Raw genomic sequence first — 12,705 nt, 5'->3', positions numbered from 1 at the left:
CGCAGCTGACAAAGAAAACCGCGGCCGCTGTCTCTGGTGCTGAAAGCCAAAGGCGCAGGCACACTTGTTCGTTTGACTCCGAATGTGATTGATGCTGGTCGAGGGATTCAACCCCACTCTCTCCTACTCTATTCCCCCTTTAAGCGAGTTAAATCTTGGTCAGGAAACCCATTGCTCAAGGACACTTCCGCAGGGTGGACTTTTTGCCCCGTTGGAGCTTAAACATATCAAAGTCCTTGCCTTAGTTTTAAGTCATTATCTGGGCTCTAAATACACTCCATGAGTAAGTTGTAGCCTATTCATCATGACTACCAGACACTTTTATTTGTTCATAAAATGTTGAAAATAAAATGTTGTTCAATTAAACTGTTTGTTTTTTCATGTTTAAACCTTGAAGGAAAGGCATGTGCAGACAGTTACACTATCAAGTGTATGTCTTTGTAGTCTACATCCTTTTGTAGTGATGTTGTATCGGAGTGACACTTAGTTCCTTTTTTAAAATGAGAGAATTTAAAAGCACCAGATTTGAACGTCATAAATGAATCTTTCCAGGGATCTGATCTGATAGACACCTAAAAGCACACAACCCCCACTACCGTAATATGCTGTCTTGTAATTGCTGGAGGTGAGATGATAGTCCTCACAAAGGGGAGGAGAGGGGGGGGGGGGGGGGGGGGTGTGACAGCACAGGCAGTGATATCTGCCAGGTTTGGTTTTCCCCCATGGGAACTCAACAGGGATCTCTGTTTTCTTTCTGTACCAAGTCATAAGAGCCCGTCAGCTGTGAGAACAGCACATCCTAACCCAGATCCCTCCACCAAAGCAACATTTCCCCACCTCTCTCGGAGTGAACCGACCGTCTGACGCGGCACTGCTTGGCTGGTTGGCAGCTCCTCACGCCCTGAAGTCAGGATGAATGACGTCCAGGAGGCCACCTCCCCAGCGACCAGCCTCAGCGGCCCAGCTGCCTGCCTCTCCAAAGTGGAGCTGCGTGTGTCTTGCAAAGGTCTGCTGGACCGAGACACGCTGAATAAGTCAGACCCCTGTGTCATACTTATGGTACAGACTAACGGACAGTGGACAGAGGTAAGCCCCCCCATCTGTGGTATTTTTTCTTCATTCTTAAAAGAAATGCTCAATTGGACCTCTTTGGGGAAAGTGTGAGGCTGATATCTTCTCGTTAACCACTTCTATAGGCAACAGCACAACGCTTTTTAAAAACAAATTTGCTCTACTTTATTAATCCCAATATCTGATTAACCACATTTTCTTCAACTTGCAAATAATCTATGTCTTGAATCAGACAAACAGATTACAAATGATTGACATTTTGAGCACATAGGGGTGATGTGAGCAACATGTTATTTTTCATGCTAACACCGCAATTTCCCTCTATGTCCAGTGTCACAAATCTGAAAAAAGCTCAGATTTAACGATTCACCCTTGGTGGTAGGTGGTAGGTGGTAGGTGACATGTTATGCATTGGGATGCATTTTCAGTCTTACTCCAGTTAACCCCAACAATCTGTGTTGTCATACATGAGATCAACCAGGGAGATAATTATATTAATGTGCTGGTGCACTCCCAGATGTTTTCAGAAAGAGCACACACACAACAGCTGTCGGACAGATTGCCGGCTATGTAGGCTGCAGATTGTCCAGCAGTATATACATTTATGCACAAACAGTACTGGTAATATGCAGTCAGATGAGTTGTGTTACAGACAAAATTGTTTACTTTCTTGGATTGGTCCTAAGCTGATTTGAAGCGTGAGGTCTCTCATTTCCCTGTTAATTATGTCATTTAGTTAATGGGGGAAGGCCAAAACACAGGTCTCAATTAAGCAGAGGATGTGTTAAAAACATAGCCAAGGATTCAGATAACTAATTATATAGATGTATTCCCCTGCCATCCTCCATCCAACAAAAATTTCTCTTTTCAGGGGAATCGGTGGTAATTATTAGCTGTATCTCTACGATTCCTGCCACATGGGAACTGTTTCATGCAGATGCTCTCGGAGAGGGGCTGTATGAATGCAGAGCCTGGGTATATACTTTTGTCATGGCAATTATAATAAAAACATGCATATGGTGCTGAGCAGTTATCAATTTTCTGTTGGTATAAGGAGGTTGTTATATGAGATGACTGACCTCAGTTCAATGTCCATCCATCCATCCATCCATCCATCCATCCATCCATCCATCCATCCATCCATCCATCCATGCCTGCCACTAATACTTTTGTTTTACCAATTCAAGGAAAAATTGGAACGAAGGACTTTAACTTGTAATAGAGCATTGTTATTGTGTAGTATTTATCTGCTTCTTCCATCAGTATTGACACTCGTGCACACAAGTTGTCCAATCCTCCACTGTCAGGTCCCTCAGTACAGGGAGGCACCATTGCTTGTGAAAATTGTTAACTTACGTCAGTGAGTAAGAGGCTGAGCCCACACATGTCACTGTCACCCCCTTTCTCTTTTGTGAGCTCATACTGTATGCCCCCCTCTTACTTGCTTTTGCTAACTTTTGTACTACCTCTGCTTTTATTTACTTGTTACCATATTTCACCAACTGATGGGTATCAAGGACCAAACAGAAAGCAGCAGTGTGGAGAGATAGTCTCTGCTTTATGAGTAAACTGACCTCTACATGCTCACATAAAAACAAATTAAATCCCACACTGGTCTTTCCATTAATATTACAGTTTTTCTCAGTCACTTTGGTGCTTTTCTCACATCACTATTAACATTTGCGCAGCAGTTAGTGCATTTCTCAAAACAATTAGTGCAAACTGCAAAACCTGGTGGATAACCTGCAAGAGTACGTCACTTGCTCAAAATGGATAGTCTATTCCTCAAAAGCAAGTATTCATGTAAATGAAACTGCCAGTGTCATCAAAATGAGAAGTCTTGACACCATTGTTTATGAACAAGATAGTCAAATGGCGTTGTCATGTTTTCATTATGACAGTTTATTCTCTCAGTGTTTTCCAATGCAAAAAAAGGGTCAGAACTCGGTGACACTACCTGAAAATGCTCAAGACAGCACTATACACTACTTGTACAGCCATTTGAAAACTACAGCAAAGTTACACATTGCTGTAGTTATGGGAGTAAGTGAGTACAAGACACTGAATACGTATGTTTCACATTTTTACTGTATATGCTCTTTGCAATTCTACAGCATTGTGCAAAAGAAAAATACACTTCAGTCACTTATTTAGAACAAACATAAAAAACACCCTTTTGGTAGAGCTGTGCACAAATGTGAACAATATAACAGGACATATTGTAACTGAACATATATAGGTAAATCATTCTGGCACATCCAGACGTTCCTGTCTGTCTGGCCACATATTTTCATCTACATCACAACGGATATTATCCCTTGCAATGCAGCAAGGAAAGTATCTATGATAAAGAAAAGGTATAAAATTTGCTTGACAGAATTTGATAACTAGTTCAACGATTTTGTATGTAATGACTCAAGCAATGAAATTAAGACTATTAGTTTTATTGGGAACGACTATTCAGCATCCATAAGTATAGTTCATTTTGACTGACATGACATAAGCAAATGACAATGTTATAAAACAGCAGAGAATTGTATGAAAGCAACTGATACATGTCCAAAAGCATTTGCAATTTGTTCAGAGGAAGGAGAAATTGCTACTATGATGTGCTCAAATGACTAAATGTTGCGGAGGTTGAACTAATAGTTATGAGAATTTTCATTCTGATCTGAGAAAAGCACCAAAGCAACTGAGAAAAACTGTAACCTACGCTAACGGGGCTTGCCCTGATCGAGCTGAATAACCTCTCTATCTACCTGGCAGTACTGATTAGAAATAGCCTTCATTTTCTATGTTAGAGATCCCCTCTGTAATTCTGGCCCCACACCAACACAAAACAGGCATCACAGACTTCAGCACAACGTATCCTCCGTATAGCTCTGATTAGCTTTCATCAACAAACAGACTCTACAGACTCATCCTAAATCTGTCCATCCAGATGGCTCAAGGAGAGGAGGGGAAGGCAAGCAAAGACAATCAAGAGAAATGGGAAGCCAAGTACTTGCCTGAAATTATTTCTTTTTTTTTGAGGCATCTGCCAGTGTGAAAAGGAAACAGTACAACTCTCCCTGCTACTAACCATTTGTTAGTCTTTTACTATAATTTTTGTTTGTGTGTACTGCAGAACTAGTCAGTTTATTCATCCAAAACTGCAGAGACAAATGTCTGATTATTTTCAACCCAAATAGTGCTTTTCAGTATTTTTAATATTTTTCAGTTCAAGCAAATGAAGATGTTACAAAGCAAAGCCATATTATTAAGCAACAAATGTTAACTGTGTTGCCATTTACTAACCAATGAATGTTTTTGCAAATTGGTAATAAGCCAACAAATAACAAGATTGAAAACAAATCAATGTGTTCAACCTTGTTACTTATAGAAGTGTGCAAAGCAAAAATCAATAGGTCAAGACAACACTCCAATTACAAATTATATTCATTCACAGATTTTTCGGGCAACATACTACATGAGGCGTGTAGATGAAAGTAGAAGATAGTTAAGATGCCTCCATACAGGTGGGGGAATGTTTCCCGGCATGGTTTTGGTCCATTTGTCCCATTAGATGGAAGGGTAGCTGCAAATCGATACAAAGTTAATCTGAGTCTTCACTTTCATCCTATGTAGAAAACCTCTCTTTTCTGAGGGAAAGGAAATATTGTAGAAAGTGAAAGAGAACTGACTGAATGGTTTGGTTAATTTGATGAACATGATATAAATCCATGTTTTATAGCCTCCACAGTTACTAGATCTCAACCCCACTTGATTACTGATTAGAACGTAGACGGATCATGATGACACCTTTACTGAGAGGCCTTTTCTATATTAATTACACATTTATAGATTTGTAATGAAGTTGTGTGTGTGTGTGTGTGTGGGTTTGTGTGTTTTTGTGGTTGGCAATCGAATTATTATTTGAAAGAGGGTTTTATTCCTAAAAGCTCAGTTTGTATCCTTTTTTCATCTGAAAAAGGTTTCTGCTTCCGAAGCAAGAAGAAAGAGAGAAGATCAATTCAAAAGTCATCATGTCACTCATCAAAGTCTATTATTTAATTTGGGTAGATCATCTTTATATTATGCCCTTTGATGTTTCTGTGGTGTATCATTTTGTATTCATAGATTGCAGTATAAGTCTCCAAACATGCATTAAACATTAACATAGCTGCAGCTTCTGATGAGAATTCAGAGTGTGGATTTTTGTTGCACGTATCTACTCTTTTTTTTTTAAATTTAATAAAATAAAATGAAGATGATTCGATGACGTTTTGTCCCTGTGACAAATTGAGTGGCATGGAAAGATCCGTGGAGCTGTGTGTATGTCCGTGTGTGAAGGCTAAATCCTACATTATGAGATGATGGGGCCCCAGAGAGCACAGCTTTCAGGCAGTGAAAGACAGGCACGGTTGTTTTCTGCACGCAGAGATTAAATATCAGTGCCCTGCAATCACCACTCATATCATCCTCTTGACAGAACATAATAACATTTGCCCTTCTATCCTCGTGTTAAGCAGGAAGATATACATATTGTATATGTTGTATGTTACATTTTCTAATCCTATTCTTGTTAAATTTGTCTGGCAAATAATATAGAATACAGTCTGTAAACGCGCTATGATAATAATAATAATTGATTGGATTTATATAGCGCTTTTCAAGGTACTCAAAGCGCTTTACAGGGTTCCAGGTTCAATTCGTTCACACACAGTCATACCGGTGGTGGTAAACTACGATAGTAGCCACAGTTGCCCTGGGGCAGACTGACAGAAGCGTGGCTGCCATTCCGCGCCATCGACCACCACCTCAAACATACAGCAGTCATACACATTCACACGAGGCAAGGTGGGTGAAGTGTCTTGCCCAGGTACACAACGACCATGACACAAGTGGCCGGGCGGGGATCGAACCGCCAACCCTAGGATCGTTGGCCAATCAGCTTATCCACCTGAGCCACAGTCACCCGCTATCACTTTGGCACAGAAAGGTTAAAGCAATAGAAGTTTCAACCTATTAATAATTGATGTGTTCTCTCTCAGCTGGACAGGACAGAAGTAATCAAGAGCAACTTGCACCCGGTCTTTGCCAAGGTTTTCTCTTGGGACTACTACTTTGAGGAGGTCCAGAAGCTGCGATTTGAAGTTTATGACATCCATGGCACTCACAGCATCGGGACCCGCGATGATGACTTCCTGGGCGGAGTGGAGTGCACTCTTGGCCAGGTAGGCAAATGCTTCTGTCATACTAACTCATTTTGATGACTCGCCGAATTAAGGTTAGTTTTGTTCCCAAATGGAAGCGATTTGTTCGACGTGAAAGACCTTAAACATGCAAAAGCATCTCTCTTTCTGTTGTTAATGGTAGATATATAGTATATGCTACACACTGTGACAGAGTTAGCGGTGGATCCTTATCGCTGGCGCTGATGACTCAGATCCGTTTAAGCTGCTCATTTCTGCTCAGGGCTTAAGGCCAACGTTTTGTTTATCTCGCACTATTAAGATCGTGGCCCAAAAGAAGATGGTGAAGCCTTTGTTGCTGAAGTATGGGAAATATGCCGGAAAATCCACCATCACGGTAGGTTTCTTTCATTGTGTGTATGGCCTACTGCTCTGGTGAATACAATTGTGCTGGTGTCTCAATGGCCACTGAGAACTGAGCGAAATAATGGCTGTCTAATAGATGGGCGTCATAATAGACTTACAGTCTGTTTATTTTATAAGTATGTATCTGGACATTTTAGTTTTTAAATTGGCCTACTTCCTTTATCTTTAGTTTCAATAAACTATTTGAATTAATCCTTATTTTAAAAAAGAAAGAAAGAAAAGATAAAGTTGGAGACTTCACTCATTGCATGTCTTCATGTTCATGCTTTACACCTGCTCTGGGCACTTTCTATTACTTTTTGGTGGCATGGGGCACACCATTCCTTAAAGGTCTGCCAACACACACAGGGAGTCAAGAACATCCATAAGAAATGATGCATGGATAGGACATTTCATGTGGAAGAGAAGAGCCATCGGTTCATTAACCACCATGTTGCAGTTAACACGCCAGCTGTGGTAGTACATGTAGAACACAGGACGGGGTCGATCATGCAGTGTTACAGTCTGGTCTGTAGAGTAAAGGCTTTACCTTTGAGTGTTTGGGAAAACACTCTCTTGTGAGCAGACTAGATGCAAAAAAAGCTGTTGTCTGTTTCACCATGTACTGTATGTACAATCAAGCGTATAAGAAATGCACAGCAGGTAGGCTTACGGCTGTGATCAATTTTGATTTTGATTTGATAAATCTTTATGGTATTGCATTGGATTGTCTTTCACAGTACAGATGTTCAGTCCCATTGTCCTCACATTAGCAGGAACCAGTGTTTCTCTCGTCTCCACCTCTTCTTACTCACTACACAGAAAAGACATGGGCTTAGATTTGTAACCAATGATTTGAGGGGAAAGGTAAAAGACAAAGTGAATTTTAAAATGTACTACATTTTTTAGAAATGTTATCTCTTGCCAGTAATCGTTTATGTATACCAGAGCCAACATAATATATATTTTATAAAGTATTCAGGATAACTGTGAGGAATCGCACAAGGGCTTTAAAAAAAAAAAAAATTATTGACCATTTCGTCCATGCAAATATAGAGAATTCAGAGCATTCATTATGTTAAACCCTCTGCCTGCACAGAGTTGCTACCCACACATGCTGACACTAAAATGTCTTTGTTCATTTTTTATGCATTTGTAATATTGTACCAATTGCTTACTATATACTTGCCAAACCCTTATAGAAATGCTGTATATATTTTGAATGTATGCATGAATGAATACAACAATGGATATACCGTATGCGATAAAGACATAACTTGCTGAGTACAGATTTGTTTGTAAACACCATCACATACTGTACACACATTTTTGTACTTCCATACTTACAAGGACTCCAGCATAACTTTTTTCCTAAGCCCTTTGCATTGCCTTAACCAGGGGGCAATTCCAGGGACAGCCGAGTTCTGGTCTTAGAATAAGTAGTTGGCATTCATTGTTGTTTGGGATCTGGGGAAAGGAGAGAGGCAGGCGGACTGCAGGTTGATGATTTTTTTCACACACACACACACACACGCACGCACGCACGCACGCACGCACGCACGCACGCACGCACGCACACACACACACACACACACACACACACACACACACACACACACACACCTCCTGCCCACAGCTATTATATAGATTTTACCGTCCGCTGGGTACCAGTCAGTACATGCTGTCTGATAAAATGAACAAGTTTCCTACTTTGCCAATCATCACTGTCAAGCCTTAACAGGCCTTGTCCACTCTCACTCTGTAGCTCAGTTTCAAAGGAACGAAAAGAGAGCAAATGTCTGTGTTCTGGTAGTAGGCCAAACAGAGGGTTAGCATTGATTCCATTGAAGTACAGACACATGTATAAGCAGTCATGTAGAGAGCTGAGAGAGTTACAAGACTTTACTGTTGCACTGTGATGTATGCGGGAACTTTTACATCAATAAAGAGTTAAATATTCAAATTGAAACTGGTAGCAGAGGTCCATTACTTGGCAGCTAATGGGGCTCTCTACTCTTGAGTTTTAACGATCGGCCATCCTATATTACTGTATAGTCAGCTGCAGATATGACTTGACCCCCAAAAAATTCTAACAAAAGGTTTTTCAGTGGATTACAGTAGTATCAGATGTACTTAAAAACATACTAAAAGTTTACCAAAGTTTGATGCCAAGAAAGGCCCCATTTTCAAAATGGCCACCGTCAGGTCCTTAAAGTGACCATTACTCCTTTAAGTCCAGCAGATAGGTGCAATATATGAAGGAATTGTGGTTTTGATGATACACACATGAGCTTTGGCACACTGTTAGAGCATGCCCCGAGAGACGGTTGTTATTTTACATGTAGCTTAGCTTCTAGACCACCTATGATCTTGGTTCTGGTGACTAATCCTACATTTTCAAGGATGAGGAAGACAGTGGCACTATTTAAAACATGCTGGAAACTACCAAAGTACGTAGGGAGCAAAATTGTAGTAAAACCATTGAATATTAGTGGAATATTACATATTGTCATGTTAGCAAGTAAGAGCCTCTTTACTTTGTTAACGGCATACTTCAGTGCAATAGCTACAAACGTTAAGGCTTGTTGTTGCAATGGAAAGGAAAAATACATGGAAAATTCAGTCTTGAATTACAATACATGGTGTATATATTTTTGGGAAGTCATTAGATCAAGGCATATGTGTTGGTGGGTGGAGGGGTTTATGTTTTTTAGTTTTATGTTTTCCATTTTTCCATTATAATGTGGAAGCTTGCAACCAAATATAATTTGATTTACTACTTTATATTGTGTGGACTTTCAGTTTCATTCAGTGACAACAGTGGCTTTTAAGAGATTTAAGATTGTGTTTAAAAAATATATGCATCATGTGGTTAAGTTGGTATTCCTTGCCATTTATAATGTCTACCTATACAAAATTTTACTGATGAATTGTACTACCTTTCAGGTGCACGCCGAGGAAATTTCTGGCAGCAACGGGTATGTGGAGCTTTCCTTCTGTGCCAAGAAGCTCGATGATAAGGTGAGTGGAGTGCACGGTTTTAATGGAAATAGCGACACGGTTTATGTTTTATCAGATACAGTTTGGCATCAGACAGGGATAGTAATATTAGTTATATAATAATCATGATTCCTTAGTGCAACCTCAGAGAGTACCAGTAATGCATCACTGTTCTTGAGGTTTTGCAAATGTATGGGATTATTTTTAAATTTGATCTCAAATCGATAAAGAATTTCCCGATATGAGGACAGAACATATGGGGGGTGGGGGGGGGGGCTACTTGCACATGAAAAGTACATAATATACTATGAGATAACATAATATCACATGTGAAATGTGTTTTATTACTTGTGAAATGATATGGTTCCACCACTTAAAGGCTAGTTAATCCCTAACCTTAGCTGCTCCTGCTCTCACACTGGCAAACTTTGCTGAAGGCACATTTCAATCAAAAGACAGCGGGAGCTTACATCCAATTACAACTCTGATGATCTGCGCTTGTTTTATTTCTTAGGGAGAAAGCCTTATAACACCCGACTCATACATGTTGCCTTTGATTTCCTAGAAGTGTTGGGATGAAAAAAATCTAACGTTGGTCAGCAAGAATATTTATTTTTTAAATTGCGGTTTTGCAATCTACACATACTCTGACTGAATCTGATTTCTTGTGAAGGAAGTTCTTTCAAGGTTGGAAGTCAACTCAGGTGGAAGAATATTTCAGGAGACTAGGATGAATTATAAAGCGATATTTATTACAGACTTGGCCAAGGAGAACTTGGGTGCAACTCGGGTGACTTGCACTTCAATTCTGACAGACACATGCTGAGAGCTGTGTATTAACCTCTTGCTATCTCTAACACCTCCCCGGCTCGGGCACCAAGCGTACCAATGTTTTGGTTCAGAGCTGAACACAGTGAACGATAACATTCTGGAGTAGAAGGAGATGAGACTTTATCTATACAGCTGACCTAAGTGTCTGCTAACAGTCTACAAGGCTGACATATTGTCTGAGATATAGACAGACACACAAGACAGGCATAAATGAACTATTAATCTTTACAATTAATATTAACCATACTAAAGACTGAAAATTCCCTCACAACTCTTACATTTGGGCAACATTAAAAATAAATTATTGCTACTGGAAGTTCTGAGTTTCTGCTGAAGTCGTGGGAGAATCCACTCCTTGTGCTTATGTCTAAACTGTCCTGATTACCACTGAGATTTCTATCCGTTCAAATAAATTGTTACATTTTGGGTGTTACACTTACAGCTATGGGTGAATCATTGTGGACTAATGGTGTGTTATAACGAGCCACTAAGACACAAATGTGTTCATGTACTTACTTTGGGAAAAAAGACATTACAGCAATTTATTTGGAGAGGGATGGAGTTGGATGTGGAGTGTGGACCCTGCAGCTCCACTGTGAGGACAAGCCTTCATGCAAACATCAAAGTAGCTGTGGATAGTGGATAATCATAAAATACTGCCAAACTGTGGGCTTGTTAGAACTCAGTGTCTCATTTTCTGTTTCCAGACACAAGATGTAACATGTGTGCCGAAGCTTCCAAGCGGTTTCTAGAGCACAGATTGGAGCTGGCTTGAGTATAGAAATGAATAATGTTACAAATTACCTTTGCCGTTGAATAATTAGCATAATTTTTCAAGTAACTTGCACAAAACCGATGTGCAAACATTAGCCTATTTACACATCCAGCTGACAAAGAAGAGCATTTATTTGGAGTGCTGTCAAACCACCTGATGAATGTAAACCTAATATTCACTCTCCTTTAAGCTATGTTTTGCTTTCCGTAAGCGATTCTGGAGAATGCTTGTTGTCTTGTCATATAACATTTAGTCAAAACCAGTGCATTTCACCTAACGATCCGCTACTGTCAGTACTGTGTGTGCGCTGGAGAAAAAAAAGTGTTAATACACAGCCTTGGCTCTGTAAACAGGTATGTTGCTAGCTACGGTGGGCCCCTTTGTGTACATACTCTTTGTTTTCATACCAGTTTACATACCCTAGGCTGTGTATTAACACCAAAAGCATAATGCTGCATAAAGCAAAACACAAGTAAAAACACATAGGCCAACTAGCCAAAAAACACATACAAAGCATAATGCACAAAAAATAGCAAGGTAAAAAAGACAAAAATAAATAAAAATAATATTAGGTTCTCATAGGAAATTGATTTGATCAGCAACCAGGTGTATGATACATTTGCATACATCAATGCTAATTAGCTACTGTGACAGAACACTTAGGTGTTGCAAGTTATTTCACATCGACGACAGATGAGTACTGAAGCGGCAAACTGTTTCTAATTAACTGCTTTGTCAGCCATTTCACCTCTCTTCACCCAGCGACAGACAGGGGGATTAATGACGAGTCGAGCTATCATAGATTGTGGTAATTTTGTAATGATTAACATTACTGTGATTGTTAGGCTGGGATTGAATTTTAACATGTGCTTCTGATTTGTCATTGCTGCTGACGCCATTGGCTAGCGGTTGCCGTGACAACAGAGCGGATGCTACAGCTCTATTTGCCTCTGCCCCTCAGGAGATGTATCTGACGAATGTGGCGGGAAACGCAGAATTAACTGTCTCATTCAGTGTAGACCGTAGACCAACACACACACACACACACACACACACACACACACACACACACACACACACACACACACACACACACACACACACACACACACACACACACACACACACACACACACACACACACACAACACATACGCACAGTAATTGTTTGTTTCTCCCTGAAGAATCAATTGACCTAAATAATCAGTGCTGCTCTGCTCTCAGACGCCTGTGCTTGAGACTCAGGGGATGTACTGAGGCTACGCCAAATGGCCGTGAAGGATTCAAAATCTTCTGCATGTTTTCAATTTAGCAGGATATTTATAGCACTGACGATGTAAATGGACAGCACAGCCAGCGATGAGTCAATTCAAATGCATGACGTTGATAGCAACACAACGCTATTTTTGATGCGTGTTTTGCACATTGTAAGTAATGCAGTGCCAAAGA

The 12,705-nt window shown here is 40.1% G+C and overlaps 1 protein-coding gene across 1 annotated transcript in view; it reads left to right on the top strand.

Annotated features, from left to right (window-relative positions):
• Positions 1-912: 912 nt before the first annotated feature.
• Positions 913-12,705, top strand: part of cpne7 (copine VII) — a gene marked incomplete at both ends in the record, with an annotated part of 29,314 nt that continues 17,521 nt past the window's right edge. The window contains 4 exons of the mRNA XM_080039351.1: positions 913-1,086; positions 6,105-6,287; positions 6,568-6,642; positions 9,597-9,671. Of these exons, the coding sequence (XP_079895477.1) occupies positions 913-1,086; positions 6,105-6,287; positions 6,568-6,642; positions 9,597-9,671 (507 nt within the window). The remainder of the gene's footprint in view (positions 1,087-6,104; positions 6,288-6,567; positions 6,643-9,596; positions 9,672-12,705) is intronic.

This window comes from Ammodytes marinus, assembly GCF_949987685.1.
Source record: "Ammodytes marinus genome assembly, chromosome: 1".
Taxonomy (NCBI): domain Eukaryota; kingdom Metazoa; phylum Chordata; class Actinopteri; order Uranoscopiformes; family Ammodytidae; genus Ammodytes; species Ammodytes marinus.
The sequence above is the reverse complement of the archived record's forward strand: the minus strand, read 5'-3'. Positions and strand labels throughout refer to the sequence as shown.